The sequence below is a fragment of the Primulina huaijiensis genome, chromosome 15 (assembly GCF_012295235.1).
Source record: "Primulina huaijiensis isolate GDHJ02 chromosome 15, ASM1229523v2, whole genome shotgun sequence".
Taxonomy (NCBI): Eukaryota; Viridiplantae; Streptophyta; class Magnoliopsida; order Lamiales; family Gesneriaceae; genus Primulina; species Primulina huaijiensis.
Window position 1 is genome coordinate 21,544,322 of NC_133320.1, and position 20,608 is coordinate 21,564,929.

Below are 20,608 nucleotides of genomic sequence, written 5' to 3' on the forward strand. Positions count from 1 at the left end.
AAAAAAAAAAAAAAAAAAAAAAAAAAAAAAAAAAAAAAAAAAAAAAAAAAAAAAAAAAAAAAAAAAAAAAAAAAAAAAAAAAAAAAAAAAAAAAAAAAAAAAAAAAAAAAAAAAAAAAAAAAAAAAAAAAAAAAAAAAAAAAAAAAAAAAAAAAAAAAAAAAAAAAAAAAAAAAAAAAAAAAAAAAAAAAAAAAAAAAAAAAAAAAAAAAAAAAAAAAAAAAAAAAAAAAAAAAAAAAAAAAAAAAAAAAAGCCGACATGCTATATTACTTGTATCATTTTATATAAACTACTCGTATAAATTTTCAAAATCTTTAATAAATTATACGGGTGATTAAATATATACATATATATCAACAATTTCGAGTCTGTTGTTGAGTAAAGACTTCATAGAAAATCAAACTGGGGCTTCTTTGAAAGAGGGGAATGTTGTTTTCGACTCTGAGCAGCAGTACCAGATATCGCAGCTTGCCGTTTCAGTGCACTTTCGATGTATTCTTCGAGTGGAGGAAGCGAACTGTCGTGTTCATCTTTTTGAGCTCGAATAATCTATTTGATTTTAGATTTTTGATGGATTAGTGTTTGATTCAAGGAGCAGAAAACAAAGACTAAATAAAAACTCATGGATTTCACAGTACCTTCGACGCCCAATGCCTCTCTGCTTGTTGGCACACGTCCCTTATATCCCGGCCAGACATTCTGCATTTGTTAATAGGGATTAGTTTAACAAATCATATATTTTGGACATATGAATGAGTTCAACATCAGGAGGATTTCAAATCTGTGGTGCTGGTAATTGTTATCCCAAACATTTGTCACAGTTTGACATCAGTAAAACAGATCAAAACCTTCCAAACAGGTATTAGGAATTTGTTTTTATTGATCTAACATTCTCCACTCCAAAATTTTCAAACTGAACACTCTGGAGTGTAGGGAATCAATTTGACTCACTCAGCAGTAGCTGAAGCAAGTTCAGCTAAATCAGATTTTGTCAGGTGCTTTGCGTACTGAGATGCTATTTCTTGACGAGTCTGGTGATCAGGTAAGCCAAAAGCAATCATTGAATCAAATCGACTGCAAGAGACAAACAGAACCATGTAACGATTAAAGTGTCTGATATCAGAAGACAAAAGAGCGTGAAATATTTCATCACCTCAACAAAGCAGGATCAAGGTCTTGCTTTCTATTAGTTGCAGCAACAACGACGACTTCCTTGTCCTGCTCAAATCCATCAATCTACAAAAATTTGTGTAATTATGCCAAAAGGGATAATTTGGATAACACGAAAATGTATGAGAAATATGTTGAGCTTTTGTTTCATGTTTCTTTTCCATTTCAACAAAACCAGAGACAGGGTTGAGTGATAAGATCTGTATGGTCTCTTATAATATCTGTATGGCCTCGGACCACGCCAAATCAATTGACATGGGCCACAAGCCCACAGTTCTGTACAGGAAGACAGTAGATAGTACACGTAGAATCTAAGTTTATATATCACCATTTGTGTGTAGCTCTTATACTCCTTTGCAGTTTCGAAGCAAGCCTGGAAGTTCATGCCAATTGTATTTGATTGTAAATAGATTTTTAGTTATCCACCTTGTACATGAGTGATGAAGTTTGTGTGATTGTTGATCGGGAAATAATTCCAAATGGAGAAGAAAATTTGGCTCAACCAATACTAGGCAGCCAAATACATAGAAACTAAAATAAAATTTATTCAATCGCGCGCTAATGAGATGATTTTGGTGCAGCAGTTAACAGTAAGAAACAGTGCCCCTGTTACAGACTTAATATTATTATGGGCTCTGAAGTGTTGGGGTTTATTTGAGTCTTAGAAGAATCTAGAAATGGGGGAGTGGTAAATAAAATGAGAGGGAGGAGTGAGATTAGGAGGTCATTCAGTTATTTTATCCGTCTCGTTTGGTGAATACTAGCAGTGGCTAGAGGGAGTAATTTCATTGCTTGTACAGAGAATATCTATGGGAATATATTATAGCATTATTGTTGTGTTTGATCGATCATTATTTCTGATATATTTCTTCATCTGTGGCCATTAACCAGCATTCTAACAGCCCCATAAGGATTTATGTGAAATAATTCAACCAGCGCATGAAATCGTGACAGGTAAGTATTGCAGTTCCAAACATACTTTTCTGACAAATACCATAGTTCCAACTTGTAACTACCTGCCGCAGCAATACAGATAAAAGTCTACGTGTGGCTTCATGTGTTTCACTATCACGGGCAGTAGCCACGGAGTCAACCTGCAATTTAGCCAACGGCAAAAAAAATAATGATGGCAAATCACAGCCAGAGAAATAAAAGGTAAACTCCACAATCTTTTTATCGTATAACTTACTTCATCTAGAAAAATGATGGCACCGTTTGGGATTTCCTTAGCAAGTGAAAATACTTTTCCCATTAAGCGTTCGCTTTCGCCGTAATACTTGGACATTATAACCTCCAGTGGAACGTATAACAATGGGACACCCTTGAAAGGGACAAAGCATACTCATCATTAAGATTAAAAAAAAACTTAATCCAAGACTGCATCATTTTCAGATAGTAGGGAAAATTAACTTAGAACATCACAAATATCAGGTATAAATCACTCAATCCATCAAACACAGAGACGCGATATAATCGAAAGCAAATACACAGTCGTGGTGAAAAGAATACATGATAAAAGAATTCGGCATAAGCTTTAAAATGAATAAAATGTCGTACTGCTTGATTAGCAATTACACGAGCACAAGATGTTTTCCCTGTACCTGAAACCAAAAGCAATAGGTAAGCAACTTCTAACTTACATCCAGTGTAGATTTTTCAAGTAAGATGCATGCCTTCCCAACATTTCGAACCTTTTAGCTTCTGGAAAACACATTGAAGTAAGATATTTGATGCTATATGACATTTCTTTTTCATATATCTAGAGTTTATAATAATATCATACATCAGTGAACACAGCCTTCAACTCAATGTACTACTCATCTTGCCCCTTACACCTAGGACCCAAGGCACTGGTAAACCTTCAACCACTACGACATCGATGATGCAAAAGTATGCACGCTAACAATGATATTTTAGGGCAAGAAAATATCTAAACTGAATCCAATTAAGATATCAAGATATAAAACCTGGTGGGCCTTCAAAAAGAACTGCACGAGGTCTGTTGGTCTCGAACTTACAGCGAGTGCCTCGAGCAATATCATCGTATACTTCTGGCCTCTTGAGAGCCAGTAAGATTGTATCTTCTATCTCCCTTCAACATCAAAAGTAAATGGTAATGTAGGAGAGATATAAAAACCACATCATTTCATCTCATATTCATAATATTTGAAGTCAACAAAGAAGATCAAGTGTGAAGTTAGAAGGAAAAAAAATTGAACTAAAACATGCCAGCTAATATACGTCCTCGCATTGCTAGCTCAGCAGAGGTAAATTTTGTACTTAAAACTTCAAGCAAAGAATTACAATATAAATGAAATTAACATCGCCTTTTCATGCATCTATACATCTCCATATAGAGTTACATATATAGAATCCATTTAAGCACCAAAGAAGATTACTAAAAGCTAGGGGCACTTATATATACCGCTTTTGGTTATCATAACCGGCAATATTGTCCCATGATATATCAACATTGGTGTGCTCTATATTTGGCTGTGCAAGTCCATATATTTTGACCCCCATGGCTTCAAGACTAGAGATTGTTTTGTCAGATGTCGGAACAACATTTCCCCTCGGCCTTACTTCCAAGCTTTTTTGTTGTCCTGCTAACTGTAAAGCAGATGCCAAAGCATCAAGTTCCTCAAGTGTAAAACTTCCCTGCTTCAAGAACTCAAATTCCTGCATAATGGAAGGTACCAAACATTATAAACTTAGTATCAACTAATGCACACAAAAAAAAACTATTTGGCTAGCAAACCAAAATCGAAGTTAAACTGCTACACAAATCTTGTAATAGCTATTTGACTACTTAAAACTGACAGCTTTGTCGGAGTTCGTGTGTGGACGAAAAATAAGAATGCGTAGCTCTCCATCATTATCACTTGCATTTGTATCATTAGCCTGAACTTCGTCACCAACAGTTCCCTTTTTATAGTTCGGGCGACTGAGAGTTAATTGCCAAGCAACACCGCTGTCAAAAATTGGTTATAACTATTAGCATGCAAAGAGACTGCATCACTGCAAACAGAAATCAAAATTATTAGCAATTATGGTAGCTGAAAAGTTAATACTTCAAAACCTGTCCCAAGATTGCAATATCATATCTGATCCAACACCACCATTGGCCTTGACTCCAAGACGAGTAACGAGAATTGAGATTAGAAGTGGAATATCACAGGAAGGAGGAACTTGGAACTTGAAAGTCACCTGACAAAATTCATCTATTAGGCCCTTCCAGCCTTAAAATGTTAAATAGCTAGTCCGTAAAAGTATAATTTGGTTTTTTGCAGGCAACATATATATGCAGAGAACAGCCTACTAACCTTTTCTCCCTTAACAGCAACAGTAAAACGAGGATAAGAACCATATTGACCTCCTTTGCTCTTGAGCAGTTCCACCAGACGAAGTTTTTCTCTCTTGGCAATTTCCTCCAGGTGATGATGGCTTGACATAGGAGGAGATTCAGGTGGGGGAGGAGCAGTAGAAGCTCCCTGCAAATCAAACAAGTTCATAACAAATCAATAATCAATAAAGGAGAAAAAAATAAATAAATGTAGAAGGAATGCTCAATATTCCAACCTCATCGCTGTCTGCGTAGGTTGTTTCCAGAAACTTAAATCCAAAAAGGCCAGCAAAAATTGTGTGCAGAACCAGCTCGCGCATCATTTTTGGTCTTGAACCTTCTGATCCGTTTGCCTGCTTATACTCATCATAGGCACCTATCATACAACATAAAAAGTCTACTCACAGAAAGGCGGAGAAAAATATCACAGGATAGACACAAAAAGAACAAGTACAATAATTGGTTAACAAAACCGAAAAGTTGCAGTAATTCACTTAATGTTCCAAATATGAAGAAATGAGGCTACCGGAATTTTAACAAATATTTTCCATTTCCCCTGTATCCAGTAAAACAATAACGAGCAGGTAGTAGAATTCGCAACATGTCAAATACACAAGAATTTCCAAAACCCGGAAAAAAATAAACAGTAAAATTTACTAGCATAGTCACAGTTTTCAATCCGTTGAACACAGAGTGATGGAAAAAAATAACGATAATCCACAATCCTCATATAAACCCCCCAAATTAAGTGTGTACTTAGAAGGAGTAATAAGAAAACTAGCGTAGGTTAACATAAAATAGATGAAAAATGGGGTGGGCGTACCATTGTAGAGAAGGGGCGTGAATCGAGGGGACTGGGAGAGGGAAGGCGCAGGGTTTAGGGTTTTGCCGGAGGCGATCATGCGCCAAGTACGGAGCGCCAGCCCCAGTCGCTTCATCGACACAATGGAGATTAAACGTAATCACACCCCCTCTCCGCCTCTCGCCTAAGAAAATCACACGATTTTATAATATAATAAAAAATAAATAAATACGCGTACAATAAAAGATGGGTTATTTTTGGAAATAGAAACAATAGGATTAAAAATACCAAATTAGTTTATATGAACGCAAACTAATCAGTAATCACAAGATTAAAACAGAAATTATAATATTTTGAACTGTAAATTAATTTTATTTTAATAAAAAAATTAAGATACTTTTTCTGATACGGTGGGTGAGGTTTTATATCGAAATCGAAACCGATTCTTCTTGGAACACAAAACATATGTTCTCTCTATGTAACATAAAATCAAAACTGTCGATATACTATTATTATTTCCTGGAGAACCAAGTCCAACCTTTGCATTTTGAACAAAACAAAAACTTGTATGAGACCGTCTCACGGTTAGTATTTTGTGAGAGAGATCTATTATTTTGATCATTCATGAAAAAATATTACTTTTTATTGTGAATATTAATAAAATTGACCCGTTTCACAGATAAAGATTCGTGAAACCGTCTCATAAGATATCTTACTCTTCAAACAAAACATTAAACTTACATACACAAACTTGGTTTACATTCTAAAACTCATCGTTCGATCACATCGAATTATTTATGTATTAACATGCATGCATTCATTCATTCATTCGTACAAGCACATTGCAAGGTACAAAATACATTTGCGAAATCTGTCGAAAGTTTTAAGTGGACAACAGAAGGGAGCCTTCCTTGACGAGCACGAATATATCGCCTCCATCTCCTCTTGAAATTCGAAGCTCGGAATCAAGATATGTTGTTAACAGCCATGACTCGCTATTGGTACGTGGGATGGGAAACTTGAGCGGTGGTCGGCTAGAAATCGTCCTGGCAACAGTGGAAGCAGTGTCCTGCACAGAAGTAATCAATCCTCTTAAGGGCGAAAGATCGATCTTTTGTCCCAAAAATTCCACATTTTCGGGCAATTCGATTGAATCGGTCAGCTGTGGCGTGCCAATAATGCCTTCTTCAAACTTAATCTGCAACAGTCGTATAGAAAAATGATGAACACGTACTGAAATCTTTCATAAAGGGATTGATCAAATGGGTTAGCCTAAAATGTATTCTTTTCCACAAAGAAACAATTTATAACATTTTCACAAGAAGAATTCTCGACAAGCTTTAGAAGAACGAAGTGAACCTGCACACGCTTAGGACTTCGAACTTCGAACTTGGCGTTGGTGGTGATTGAAGTGGTTGCCAATGGACCGGAAAAGATAACTGAATTCTGGACCGTGAAATTAACCGAGTCGATGGTTTGTGATATCTCTTCAACCTTCGCCAAGGGTAGCGGCACACCCGTCGATAACAAAGGAAACAAGCCTCGGTATGAGGTGTACCTGCAGTCTCGCAGACAGGGATCGAAGAATTACTCAATACTTGACCTCGGAAAACAACTCTCTACCAATTGCAGAATTTAAAGGTAATTGGCAGTGTTAGGCCACTCCTTCCAAGATTAACAATGCTTGAATTTCTTGACAAATCAATATAGTATTCATCAACCAGAATAAGCCAAGAAACATCATCGACAGGCAAAATTCCAACCCCCAAAAGATGAAAAAATACCTAGAATTTGGTGCCCATTTCATGTAAATGACACACAAGAAGAACATATATTCATTCTCTCTAACAAGTACACAAAGCCAAAGGGCTGTGAAATTTTCTTTTACAAGCAAGTTATTCATAAAGAAACGAAAACTTACGCGAGGATCCACTTCCCGTTGAGCTTATTCAAGGCTTCGGTGGGTGCGGGGGTCGGATTTTTGGACTCGAGCTGCGTGATAAGCTCGACAATCTCGGCCCTTGTTTCACTACTCGCACTCAGTCCCCTGTTTGTTCCGTAGAAAGAGTCCACCAATTGTTTCTTCAACACCTCAATCTCAGCCGGTTCCTTCGAAGAAGCCTCCTTCAACACCGCCACTCCTGGCGCTAACGGTTCCCTTTCCGGTCCCCACTCATCATCGCTCACCACAGCCCGTACGCTTAAATCCAGCTTCACCTTGGTCGACTTGTTCACTGAAAGCGACGGCAAATTCACGCGATTAGCAAGAAAGGTAGCGGTCATGAGAATAAACTGCGAGTTCTGGTGGGATTTCTGCGGCGGTTTACAGGGGAAATGGTTGGTTGAAGTAATCGACGCCATGTTTCTTGATGAGATTTCAGAATGAAATCGAATAGGAGAAGACAAACCAGTGCGAAATCGAGAATGGAATTTTCACGTGGACTACTTTAATATTTATACATTGTTAATTGGTTGGCATGATTCTGTATATCGAAAAGACATATTTATCCTTCTGTTCTTATTTCATATTTTCTCAGGCATGGGTCTTTTGGGTTTTATACATTAATGATATGTGTTACACTGGTGGACGTTTGTATATGTATATTACACCATTTTTTTTTCACTTTTCGTTGCTCTTACAACTTAATAATCACACAAAATAGAATAGATTTATCGTGAGACGGTCTAACGAATTTTTATCTGTGAAACGTGTCAATCTTACTGATATTCACAATAAAAAGTAATACTCTTAGCATAAAAAGTAATATTTTTTTATGTATGAACCAAATGAGAGATGCGTATCACAAAATACGATCCGTGAGACCGTCTCGCACAAGTTTTTGCTTTAATATAATAAAAAAAGAAAAATAAGTATTCTGAATTTAGTTTAAAAACTAACTAAATTAATTGCAAATATATTTTAACAAATATACAACTTACATCCGTCCAATATTTATTCGGAACGCACGCGAAGTCTGTTTCTGAAATTGCTCCATGGATTATGCGAATCATGAGATATGTACCTCGCAGCTTTGAAGTGGCGCATTCCTTAGTTTATTTTGTCTTTAGTTTGGTACGAAAAACCTACCACAAAAACTTTGATGTGAGACTCGTATATGATTTTACTCATAAAAAAAATATTATTTTTATGTCAAAAGTATATTTTTCACTTCAGATATAGATCGGATCGACTCGTATCACGAATATAGATTCATAAACTGTCTCATATGAGACCTACACACCTCTAAGATTCGTCAAATATTTATAGTCAACTTAATTCAAGATCTTTTTTTGTTAACGAAGCTTGCAATATAACTTGCAATGGATTCTTGATAAAAACCGAGTTTCAATGGGATCATCTACTAATATTTAAAATAGATTTTGTCGATTTTTAAAAATAATATGGTATTCAACCGTGTATTTTTGAAATTGAAACTGTATAAAAGTTTAGAGTACCCAAAATATCAATAATTTTTGAAAAAATTTAGTACAAATCTGGAAACATCATAGCCAGCCATAAACGTCATACTTCATACCAATCCATCATTCATTATGTCATGTCGTAGATTAATTATAAATCCATAGAATTACATGAATTTTTTAAAAAATTTCAGTAAAAATCTTGCAAAAATTTTTTAGACTTGAGTTCATGGAATTATTTATAACTCTATAAAATTCTATAAAAATCACAAACATCTGTCAACTTCACAAAAATCTATCGTTTAAAAAATTAATTAAAACTACTACTAAATACTGGACATATCACCTTCTTTTATGTTGAATTCAATTCTTTAAATTTAACTAGTCTAAATCACCATCCCATGACCACCTATTCTATTGTTAAAATGTTCTTATCTTCTTATCTAGTTTACTTAATATATCCCCAAAATAACTTATAATTATATTATAATTAATATTATATTAGAGATTAGTTTTCGATTTGAAAATGGCATGAAAAGGCCTGGTTGGACATAATGAGGGGAAGAGATTTTAACTACTTGAGTGAAGTTTAGTACGATTTTACGAATTTATATATGTGGAACGAGTTGATCTAATCATGTTTTTAACATAAAAAAATAATTTTTTTATGAGTTCAATCAGATCAGAGATTCACCTCGCAAAATAAACCAAAAAAGCCGTATCATAAGAGTTTTTGTGTTGAAGGAAAAAGATAGTTGGATGTAAAGATAGATTTGTGAGATAGTCTCATGAATTTATTTTTATGATACGTGTTAACATAATCCACTTAAATAAAAGCTAATACATTTTACATAAAAATAAATATTTTTTATGAATCAAATGAAATTGAAAATTCATCTAATAAAATTGATTAATAAAATCGTCTTTTTAATATTTATATACGTGTAAAATTTTTTTTTTTACATTATATTTATTTATGTAGTCGTGCGGACAATCCTCGATTATTTCAAGAAACAAGCAGACGATGACATATCAATAGTCTTTTTCTCCTCAGCGTGATTGCATAATACGAATGATTTATTCAAAGAAACTTCTGAGTTGAAAAATATTCGTATTGGTCTAATTGGCAGCGTGCTAGAAGCGGATAAAGGACTGAAATAGATGGAGGTGAAGGGGAAAAGATTTGAAGGGAAGGTGGCCATAGTCACTGCTTCTACTCAAGGCATCGGCTTCAGCATAGCTGAGCGCCTCGGCTTGGAGGGCGCCGCCGTTGTTATCTCTTCCCGCCGACAAGTATGCATCTTTGACACTGATGCACGCCGCCCCCTCAATTATCCATTTTCTTTGTTCGTGTCTCTGTCTTGTCTTGAATTTTGGTTTGTTGGACTCATTCGAGATCAATATTTAAGTTCTAAAAGTTTAATCTTTCATGGGTGATGTTGATGAAAATCGCTATACCTGATGGGAGATCAGATCTGAGTCGGTGAATGACCCGTCGAGAGATTGAATCTCTTTTTGGGGGCTCGGGTTGGACTGTCGGATCTGAAAACACGAACATGAACGTTAAATAGGAGCCGAAAGGTTTTTCCATTGTAACCTTCCGACGTTCAAGTCTGATAATAGGAAAATAGAGAGAGTATTATGTGTGCTCAATATGAGTGAATATATACGAATGAATAAACAATCACAGAAACTTAGTATTTTTAGGAAAAAGTTAGTATTGGAATAGAGTTATTTGACGGCTAAAACTCTAATTTTTGTAGAATCCTAAATCTGTTGGATTCCTTCTCTTGTCAGACTCTAGATTCTTAAAATATTAGATAAGGATTACATATTGAGGCATGAGCTCGTCTGTCGTGAAGTGAACCAGTTCAAGCTTTTTAGGGGAGCTCGAATCGGGAGCTTGGCAAAGACTTTCTCAATCAATGTGATAATATGTACTGGGAGTACGAATAAAACCTCACCTGGGAGGTCGGAAACGTCTTGTTAAATCGATAAAATCATGATATAAGAGGTCAGCTGGGATGAGCTCCCGGATGACCTAGCACAAGGTGTCCTAGATGACCTGATGGATTTGGCTGAATGAGATGACCTCCCAGTGTACTTTGGCCATTAGGGTCACCTCCCGGGGTTACCTGGATATTGGGTCCGACTTCTCCCTGGCTGTCGAGTGGGCTGAACCTCTCTCCTAGGGTATCAACGGGTTTCTAGGATCTTGTTTTTTACTGTTCCTTTTTACCGTGTCGTGTGCTTTGATGAGTTATGCAAAAGTGATTTTGTAGAAAAATGTGGATGAAGCAGTAGAAAAGCTAAAGGGTGAAGGGATTGAAACTCTGGGGCTAGCGTGCCATGTCTCAAATGCACAACAAAGAAAAGATCTGATAGAGAAGACCATTCAGGTAATTTCATTGGACAATTTGTTTTTTAACTACCATTTATTTATTCATATTCTGTGTACTTTTTATAGTGATCGATTGTTGCTGGTCTACATCCTTCAAACTATTGGGTTGGCTATTTGGTCACTGGTTTCTATTGGTTGGATAAAATAAATGATGAATATTTTGATAAAAAATCCTGTGACACGAACCCAATTTTTCAGAAATCATATCATTGTGTTGTGAAAGGATGCGTTGTGATGCCCAGAAAAGAGAGAAAATACAATGAAAAACTGCAATATGCACTTCTGCTCCTGGTTCCAGTGCTTAAGTTTATAAGATATAAAGCATATCCAATTGAAAATGAAAATAGTATGCTTGTTCAATACTAATGGAGTAAAAGATAAAGCCAATAATATTTTTCATACATTTAACAAGATCTAAATTCGTCACATTTTAAATCTGAAGTCCGTTTTCACAGAAATAGATGAACCCGACTGATAACCTTTACATAATAAGCTTTTTCTAAGCATACATTACAAGATGTAGATGAGATGCCATAAAAAATTAGAAGGTATGTGAATTCAGTGCCGCCGGTGATGTTTCGATTTCCAGGCAGTGTGGCTGTAACCATTAATTTCTTAGTGGTTGAGATTGTACTTTTTTGGGTGAATTGCAAGTTCTCAATCTCATTATGTATGCAATTTTCGGTGAGCCTTAGTTGATATCTTTGTTCCCCATACTAGAATACTCGTCGACCATGAAACATGTTAACTACGTTCTCATGGAATGTAACATTATTAGTGTCTTTATCATTGTATAATGCTTGGGTATACAGATTAATCATGTCAAAATCAGAATAAATAAAATAATCATTAATCGAAGAAAGGGCCTTCCATGAGAGAATTTTAACCAGACCAACAGTTGGCTTGATAACAGATTTGTTCATTATCTTTCATTATTCCTTTATCATATGCTGACGAGTAGGTTAAGGATGGAAATTATGGTGTCATAAAAATTGAATAGGGTGCTGCGAACAGATTGTCTTTTTCCACTTTTCTTTCCTATGATATCCTAGTCTTTAATTTTCTCTTGAAACCTTATGTTAAAACTCTCAATTTTTATCCCTATGATTTTTTTTTAATTGCTTTGCTTGCAGAAATATGGTAAAATAGATGTAATTGTATCCAATGCTGCTGCCAATCCTTCTGTCGATGGAATCTTGGAAACCAAAGAGTCAGTTCTTGATAAATTATGGGAAATCAATGTGAAAGCAACTATACTTCTTCTGCAAGTACGTCAATTTGAATTATGGCATATGTAACACCACATCTTCTATTGAATAAAACAATAGTTTGAGCAAATTATATGCCGGCCTAGGAAAAATGTGCCCCGCAATTGGATATCCAATTTTCGATGAAAGTTAAAATATTCAAAGAATTTTAAAAAATGTGCTTAGATGAGTTCAAGGCAAATCTAAGCATCCAACGGACTCGTGGCTCATTGGCCAAGACAGTTTGAATAATGGCCTAGATGATCATATGTAAGGCATAATTTTGATTTTCATTATTTCTCCTCATGAATAAGGCTTAATTTTGTTTTTCAAAATTTCTCCTCGTGGTCCTGTTATTATTGCAACTTTATGTTTGTGATCATCGTTAACAGGATGGAGCTCCTCACTTGAAGGAAGGCTCTTCAGTCGTATTCATTTCTTCCATAGCCGCTTTTCAACCACCTCGAGGATTGTCCATGTATGGTGTGACCAAAACAGCTCTTCTTGGGCTTACGAAGGTACTCATAATTTGGTTTTGTGTCCTTCTAGTACTTCCTTTACTTGAGATCTTATTCCTACTGACTCTTCTTTTCAGGCACTTGCAGCTGAAATGGCCCCAAATACTCGTGTAAACTGTGTGGCACCTGGTTTTGTACAAACTCGATTTGCAGATTTTCTTACAACGGATAAGAGCAGGGTAGCCTGAATAATATTTAATACTTAACATTTTATTAAATGTCCCTTTGACAATTCCATTACTTTTTTGTATTGAATTCTGGTTTTTATTTAGAGAAAGGCCCTCGAGGAGAGAACGTTACTCGGTAGGCTCGGGACTACACAAGATATGGCTGCAGCAGCGGCTTATTTGGCTTCTGACGATGCTTCGTATATCACTGGCGAAACGTTGGTTGTTGCTGGAGGAATGCCTTCTAGGCTCTGATTTCTCCTTCTTGTAGTTTGTCTTCCCTTTTTTTCGTTTGTTTTTCCATTTCCCCCCATAATCTCTTCAAGAATTGATAACCTTTCATACATTCAATAAAGTGCTTTGGGGACAATCTCATTTCTCTTTTTGGCCGTCTTTTTTCCTGTGGTGCATATGGAGAAACTAGTGTACCTTTGAGGAGCCTGATGAAAATTATATTCGATTAGTTTGTGTTCTGTTTTGTTTTATGTGTTAGAGTAGATGTCCTGCAAGCCAACTGTTGGCTAGGGATTTTATTGACTCAGTTGTAATCAATAATCTTTATTTTAATATAATTCATTATTTCATGGTTTGCTATTTCTTTATCTGTATACCCATGTTATCAAACATAGATAAAGACCTTGATTATACTTTAATACAAATGAATCGTAATTCGATGTTGAAACTCGTTTGTAAATACTGTATGATCTAAATTCGTTCCTAGTCGATTCAGCCGCCTAAAACAGGGATAAAGGTCGCTTGAGTTCGAGACTAGCATATGTGATGTTGTGTACTGCGTTTCTTGGTAAGGGCATAGAGATGTCCAAACATGCAGATGGGTAGTCATATGATGATTATACCGAACAACCCTCCCTCGGACTTTCCAAGTGGTTATCATTCATCGAGAGGATAAGTCAGTGGTTATGATTGTACACCATTAGTCCTTACAACCCGGGACAACACTGAGGTTCTATATGCTAGGGTTGTGCTTTGACTCGTTTACTGGTTCCAGGAGAGTCATCAGGTGGCGAGGTTGGGTACAGTTGCGAAACATATAGGAGCCAGTGCATTGTAGTCGGGGATTCACCGCTCACCTGCGGGTGTGGATATCTTATGTGATCTGATGAAATTATAGTGCATGGAATCCCTGGCCAGAGTATGAGATGTACGTTAGAGAAGGAGTTCTCGAACGGTACATGCGATGCCACTATTTATAGTTATCACATAGTTATCGAATTAATATGCAACCCTCGATGAATCAATGGTTGCAGATTCGATCGGGATATATGAGATGAAGGGATCGTAATGTACGTTAATCATAATCGACTGGTTCTTGCAGGCACTATCAGTGATACTTAGGGGATCATGGGGCGATGCTACTAGACGCTCTTACCATGATCCGATGGGTGCAATCAGAAATGAGTTCTGACATTCTTGATCAAGATGTTGATGAAAAGAATGGGGCTAACTAGGGTAAGCCCGAATAAAGGATTATGTCCTGAATCACAAAGAGTTGTGAACCCACGGCTAGCTGTATCCCTGAACCATTGAGGGTCACACAAGTACTGGATCGTTTGTTCCCGTTGAGATAATAAATTCAAGAAGTTGAATTTATATTATATAGTAAATTCAAGAAGTTGAATTTATGATAATTAAATTTTGAGAAAATAAATTCAAAGAGTTGAATTTATAAAATTTGAGAATTTAATTTATTAAACTCAAAATGTTGGGTTTATTAGATATTAAATTTTGGAGGTGATATAAATTCAAGGAGTTGAATTTATAATTTGAATAATAAATTCAAATGTTGAATTTATAAATGATTTAATTTATTAAACTCAAAGGTTGAGCTTATTAATTAATAAATTAAATATGGTGGGTAATATGTTTAATGGGCTTGTAAGAGTACAAGTCCAAAATATTAAATAATGAAAGTTGTTAATGGACCTTGATTAATTGATTAAATTAGTTGGACTAATCCAATTAATTAATCAAGCCCATTAATGTTAATTGAAGGGCCCAATTATTATACTATAATAATTAGGTCATGAATTATTATAAATAGGGATGGAGAGTCAAAACCCTAGCCACCACAATAAGAAAATTTCGAAATTCAGCTTCTTCCTCCTCCAAAATTTCGGCCTCCTTGATTTCTTTTCATAGTTTGAGCCGCCTCTCAAATTTCAATCTCCTACGTAAAATATCTTCGATATTTTCTAGTGCAAATTGGAAGAGGAACACACTATCTAGTCGTGGACTTGATAGGAGGATTTCTTGAAGAGAGTTCGAAGGGAATCAACAAGAGCTAATCCGTTTATACAGGATTAGTTGGAGTCCAGTGATTTAATTCACAAAGGTATAATTTTCTGAACATCCTATGTATGTTTGATTCGTGAAAACCATACGAGTGTCCAAAAGTTATTTTGTTTTCAAAATAAAATAAAAATTTTAAAACTTCCGCTGCATTTGGTCACGTAGAAAACCGAGATCCAACAGTGGTATCAGAGCCAGGTTTTTTCTAAAACGTATGGTTTTATATTGAATAATTTGTTTCTAACCACACAAGAAAATTATCAGAAAATAGATGCACCATCAAAATTATTTTTTTTCAGAAAACAAAAAAAAAAATTTTAATCTGACCGGAACTGTTCCGGGCAGTCCGTGCGCGCAGGGACGGGCACGGCAGCGCGCAGCTTGCGCTCGCGGCGTCGGACGCCCGCGCGCAGCACTGTAGCGCGCGCGCGCGCGGCGTAGGGGCGCCGCGCTCGCCTGCGCGCACAGGGGTGCCGCCACTGCCCGAAACGTTCGGGCAGCGGGCAGGCAGCGAGGGCGGCTGCCCGGGATCGTCTCGGGAAGCTTGTTGGATGATGGGTTTGAACTGTTTGGGCCTAGGGTGCAATTTTCTGATTTTTCAAATTTTTGGGCAAAATTGATATTTTTGAAAAGTGATTCAATTTTTATTTTGAAAATTAATTTTTAAAATTAATAATTTTCTTGAAAAATAAATAATTAGAATATGATTTTAATTATTTATGGTAAAAAAATGAGTTTTTACAAGAAATCAATTATTATTTATTTAATTGGAAATTAAATAAAGGTGTTTATTTAATTTATTAAATTCTTTAATAATTGTGGTGGTTAGTGATAAAATTATTAGATATGATTTATCAGTTAATTAAATTTGTTTAATTAATTGATGTTAATGTTTGATATTAAATGCATGAAGGATGATCGAGAGCCTTGACCAATGTGTTAGGTGTATGTTAGGATATTTTACTGTTTTTATTCATTTTGTTAATATTTGATATTATTAAAGTGGGTCTGGTTTATGGCCCGTTCCCACCCCCATGAGATGTATCCCTTATGAGCCATGGCTATTTAAATGTAATCATTAGAAATAGTGGGAGATCAAGACTGGAAGATGGTGGACCCGATGCACAAGATGAAGACATGTAAAATATTTGAAGCTTTTGTAATAAGTTGCATTTGCATCCATGCATTCACCTAGGTTTGGACCTGGATCCATGTATGGCTCACATGGATCTAATAGTGTTGACGATCGATCATCCTTATTTATTTTTGAATGTCATATTATGATATATGTGATATATAGTAGTATGCATGTATGTATATTATTAAATAAAATAGTTGCATGAATCCGGCAAACATACAAACTCATGGCACGCGTTTTTTTTAAAAATTAAAATGATGAGACAATTTTAAAATTAAAATCCCTCATTTTGAATAAGATTCAAAATTTATATCAAACCGAAAAAGTAAAAATTAAAAGAGTTTAATTTTTCCTTGCCTTCCATCAACCGTGGTTGCATGTTGATCGCTACCCGCGGACAGTGTCTGGCTCATATTATTGGGGAGACCTGTACGCCGGAAAGCTGTGACTTCCACTTGACATATGATGTGAATTGGGTGGAACTCCCATGACTTCGGCTCATATTATTGGGGAACTCATGGCGACCGTCCACTATAATTCAATATTGATGGGTTGGTTTGACACGTTAAAATAAACGGCGTCATATTATTGGGTCCTTATTAAACGTGAGGCAAAACACGCAGAGGTTACATAGGGATGCAATTGGATTCTACCTTTTAGAAATTATAATTAGCTGATATTATTCGGGATTATAACTGGCTAATTGGACTCTACGTGCCTACTAAGGAAATACGATTTCCCTTTTCCATCAGAGGGTGGTGGAAATGTCAAAATAGTGTGAGGGAAATTTATAAAATGAAAATCCATATTTTATATCTTAGAATTATTTTAAAATTATCAGTAACTATTATCTGGTTTCATTTTCAGTATATTTACGATGACTACTCGTAACCCGCTTTCAATCATTCTCGATCAAAACAAATTGACTGGCCCTAACTATCATGACTGGTTTCGAAACTTAAAGATTGTTCTGAACTCCGAAAAGATTGCGTATGTGCTTGATAAGAAGCCACCTAAGGAGGCGGCTCCTGATATCAGTAGGACTGAATTAGCTAAGCTTGAGAAACATTGGGATCATGATCTCCAAGCTAAGAGCTACATGTTGGCTTCTATGTCGAATGAACTTCAGAGGAGGTTCGAGGAGGCGGTGAATGCTGCTGACATTCACCTTCATCTGAAAGAATTGTATGCTGTACAAACTCGTTCAGAGAGACATGCTACTGTTAAAGAACTCATGACTACACGCTTGCGAGAGGGGGCTTCGGTCCATGAGCATGGTGTTAGGATGATTGGGCTCATCGAGAAGTTGGTGGGACTCGACTTGGTTATGCCTAGTGAGCTCTCGACTGATATTCTATTGCTGTCTTTACCTGCCTCGTTCGATGGATTTGTGGTTAATTTTAATATGAATAAGCTTGAGGCCACCCTTGAAGAGTTGGTCAATATGCTCACTAATTATGAGGCCACAATTAAAAAGGAAAAGCCTGTTCTTCTGGTGGGTTCTTCGTATAGTACGAAAAAGGGAGCCCCAAATAAAGGCAAGAAACGTTCTGCCCCTCCAAAGAAGAACAAGCACAACAAGAAGCCATACAAGAAACCAAATCCGGGGCCTACAAAGCCTGACAAGTCAGAACAAATCTGTTTCCACTGCAACAAGCCTGGACATTGGAGGCGTAATTGCGCGGAGTATCTTGCCCAGAAGCGTTCTGGCCATGGTATGTTTTATATTGAAGTTAATGTTTCTATTAATTCCTCTTCTTGGGTATTGGATACCGGATGTGGTTCTCATCTATGCAATGATTTGCAGGTGATGGGAAGAAGCAAGAGGCTTAGAGATGGTGAGACCTTTCTAAGACTGGGAAATGGAGCAAGAGTTGCTGCCACTGCCATTGGAGACGTTACTTTAATTTTGGACAATAATTTTAAGTTGCTTTTGAGAGATGTTTTATTTGTTCCTGAATTGGTTAAAAACATTATTTCTATTTCTATGCTTGATAGGGATGGTTATTCTTGTGTTTTTGCTAAAGGTGTTTGCAATTTATACAAGAATGAATGTTTGATTGGAACTGGAGAATTAACAAACGATCTCTATAACTTAAAATTAAAAGATATTCCGTTGAACAATATCCAAGCGCGTACGAAAACAACAACAAACAAAAGAAAAATAGAAGATCCAAATCCCGCACAAATATGGCACGCTAGACTAGGTCATATTTCCCAAAGAAGGATGCACAAGCTAGTGGGAGAAGGCATGTTTGACCTGTTAGACATAAATTCTCTACCAACTTCTGAGTCCTGTCTATAAGGAAAAATGACTAAAACTCCATTCAGTGGAAACGTGGAACGTGCACATGGTCTACTGGATTTGATCCACACGGACGTTTGTGGCCCGCTAAGTGTTAGCACAAAATTTGGGCATTACTACTTCATTACCTTTACTGATGACCATTCGAGGTATGTGTACGTTTATTTGATGAAACACAAATCTATGGGGGTGGAGAATTAAAATTGGAAGGCTACACTGATTCTAGCTTCCAATGTGATGTAGATGATTCCAAATCGACCTCTGATTTTGTATTCATGCTTAATGGTGCGGCTGTCTCTTGGAAAAGTTCCAAACAAGACACCGTTGCGGATTCCACCACTGAAGCTGAGTACATTGCTGCGTCTGCTGCAGCCAAAGAGGCAGTTTGGATGAGGAATTTTGACCAAGAGTTGGGCGTTATTCCTAATGGAGTTGATCCAGTCCCGGTGTACTGCGACAACACTGGTGCCGTTGCGCAAGCAAAAGAACCAAGGTCTCATCAGCGATCAAAACATGTACTGAGGAAGTTCCACATCATCCGGGAGATTGTGGGAAGAGGAGATATATCAGTCGAAAGAGTCCTCTCTACAGATAACGTTGCTGATCCACTTACAAAGCCCTTGCCAGGACCATTGTTTGAGAAGCATCGCGAAGCAATGAGATTAAAGTTTATGGGTAGTTGGCTCTAGGGTAAGTGGGAGATTGTTAGAGTAGATGCCCTGCAAGCCAACTGTTGGCTAGAGATTTTATTGACTCAGTTGTAATTAACAATCTTTATTTTAATATAATTCATTATTTCATGGTTTGTTATTTCTTTATCTGTATACTCATGTTATCAAACATAGATAAATACCTTGATTATACTTTAATACAAATGAATCGTAATTCGATGTTGAAACTCGTTTGTAAATACTGTATGATCTAAATTCGTTCCTAGTCGATTCAGCCGCCTAAAACAGGGATAAAGGTCGCTTGAGCTCGAGACTAGCATATGTGATGTTGTGTACTGCGTTTCTTGGTAAGAGCATAGAGATGTCCAAACATGCAGATGGGTAGTCATATGATGATTATACCGAACAACCCTCCGTCGGACTTTCCAAGTGGTTATCATTCATCGAGAGGATAAGTCCGTGGTTATGATTGTACACCATTAGTCCTTACAACCCGGGACAACACTGAGGTTCTATATGCTAGGGTTGTGCTTTGACTCGTTTACTGGCTCCAGGAGAGTCATCAGGTGGCGAGGTTGGGTACAGTTGCGAAACATATAGGAGCCAGTGCATTGTAGTCGGGGATTCACCGCTCACCTGCGGGTGTGGATATCCTATGTGATCTGATGAAATTATAGTGCATGGAATCTCTGGCCAGAGTATGAGATGTACGTTAGAGAAGGAGTTCTCGAACGGTACATGCGATGCCACTATTTATAGTTATCACATAGTTATCGAATTAATATGCAACCCTCGATGAACCAATGGTTGCAGATTCGATCGGGATATATGAGATGAAGGGACCGTACTGTACGTTAATCATAATCGACTGGTTCTTGCAGGCACTATCAGTGATACCTAGGGGATCATGGGGCGATGCTACTAGACGCTCTTACCATGATCCGATGGGTGCAATCAGAAATGAGTTCTGACATTCTTGATCAAGGTGTTGATGAAAAGAATGGGGCTAACTAGGGTAAGCCCGAATAAAGGATTATGTCCTGAATCACAAAAAGTTGTGAACCCACGGCTAGCTGTATCCCTGAACCATTGAGGGTCACACAAGTACTGGATCGTT

General features: G+C 36.7%; 3 protein-coding genes across 4 annotated transcripts; 1 reads left to right on the forward strand and 2 right to left on the reverse strand.

The window, feature by feature from the left end:
- Window positions 1-240: 240 nt before the first annotated feature.
- Window positions 241-5,571, reverse strand: LOC140959472 (uncharacterized). Its single transcript, XM_073417301.1, has 14 exons — window positions 5,336-5,571; window positions 4,749-4,888; window positions 4,493-4,660; window positions 4,249-4,376; window positions 3,990-4,140; window positions 3,595-3,848; window positions 3,137-3,261; window positions 2,727-2,770; window positions 2,359-2,490; window positions 2,186-2,263; window positions 1,153-1,235; window positions 951-1,073; window positions 638-698; window positions 241-548 (listed from the first exon to the last, which is right to left on the reverse strand). Exons 1-14 carry the CDS (start codon window positions 5,448-5,450, stop codon window positions 387-389), a joined length of 1,764 nt encoding a protein of 587 aa, XP_073273402.1. The 5' UTR covers window positions 5,451-5,571; the 3' UTR covers window positions 241-386.
- A 368-nt stretch (window positions 5,572-5,939) lies between these two features.
- Window positions 5,940-7,749, reverse strand: LOC140960559 (light-induced protein, chloroplastic). The gene is made up of 3 exons (XM_073418864.1): window positions 7,236-7,749; window positions 6,674-6,872; window positions 5,940-6,512 (listed from the first exon to the last, which is right to left on the reverse strand). Exons 1-3 carry the CDS (start codon window positions 7,673-7,675, stop codon window positions 6,198-6,200), a joined length of 954 nt encoding a protein of 317 aa, XP_073274965.1. The 5' UTR covers window positions 7,676-7,749; the 3' UTR covers window positions 5,940-6,197.
- Window positions 7,750-9,717: 1,968 nt separating this feature from the next.
- Window positions 9,718-13,552, forward strand: LOC140960097 (tropinone reductase-like 3). Of its 2 annotated transcripts, XM_073418228.1 has the most exons (6): window positions 9,721-10,027; window positions 11,017-11,133; window positions 12,269-12,403; window positions 12,775-12,900; window positions 12,978-13,079; window positions 13,173-13,552. In XM_073418228.1, the coding sequence occupies exons 1-6, from the start codon at window positions 9,896-9,898 to the stop codon at window positions 13,320-13,322; spliced, it is 762 nt and encodes a 253-aa protein (XP_073274329.1). In that variant the 5' UTR covers window positions 9,721-9,895; the 3' UTR covers window positions 13,323-13,552. The 2 variants fall into 2 exon arrangements, with proteins under 2 accessions (XP_073274330.1, XP_073274329.1); XM_073418229.1 differs by lacking the exon at window positions 11,017-11,133 and having other exon boundaries at window positions 9,718-10,027.
- The last annotated feature ends 7,056 nt before the right edge of the window (window positions 13,553-20,608 follow it).

What these genes read in the sequence shown, in the direction of transcription:
- LOC140959472 (XM_073417301.1), bottom strand. Translation starts at nt 5,450, where the DNA reads ATGAAGCGACTGGGGCTGGCGCTCCGTACTTGGCGCATGATCGCCTCC. An exon ending in ACACGAACTCCGACAAAGCT is followed by an intron (nt 3,849 to 3,989) that starts GTCAGTTTTAAG and finishes TCCATTATGCAG; the next exon opens with GAATTTGAGTTCTTGAAGCA. An exon ending in CCATCATTTTTCTAGATGAA is followed by an intron (nt 2,264 to 2,358) that starts GTAAGTTATACG and finishes GCTAAATTGCAG; the next exon opens with GTTGACTCCGTGGCTACTGC.
- LOC140960559 (XM_073418864.1), bottom strand. Translation starts at nt 7,675, where the DNA reads ATGGCGTCGATTACTTCAACCAACCATTTCCCCTGTAAACCGCCGCAG. An exon ending in AACGGGAAGTGGATCCTCGC is followed by an intron (nt 6,873 to 7,235) that starts GTAAGTTTTCGT and finishes GCGAGACTGCAG; the next exon opens with GTACACCTCATACCGAGGCT. An exon ending in GAAGTCCTAAGCGTGTGCAG is followed by an intron (nt 6,513 to 6,673) that starts GTTCACTTCGTT and finishes CGACTGTTGCAG; the next exon opens with ATTAAGTTTGAAGAAGGCAT.
- LOC140960097 (XM_073418228.1), top strand. Translation starts at nt 9,896, where the DNA reads ATGGAGGTGAAGGGGAAAAGATTTGAAGGGAAGGTGGCCATAGTCACT. An exon ending in CTCTTCTTGGGCTTACGAAG is followed by an intron (nt 12,901 to 12,977) that starts GTACTCATAATT and finishes TCTTCTTTTCAG; the next exon opens with GCACTTGCAGCTGAAATGGC. An exon ending in TTACAACGGATAAGAGCAGG is followed by an intron (nt 13,080 to 13,172) that starts GTAGCCTGAATA and finishes GTTTTTATTTAG; the next exon opens with AGAAAGGCCCTCGAGGAGAG.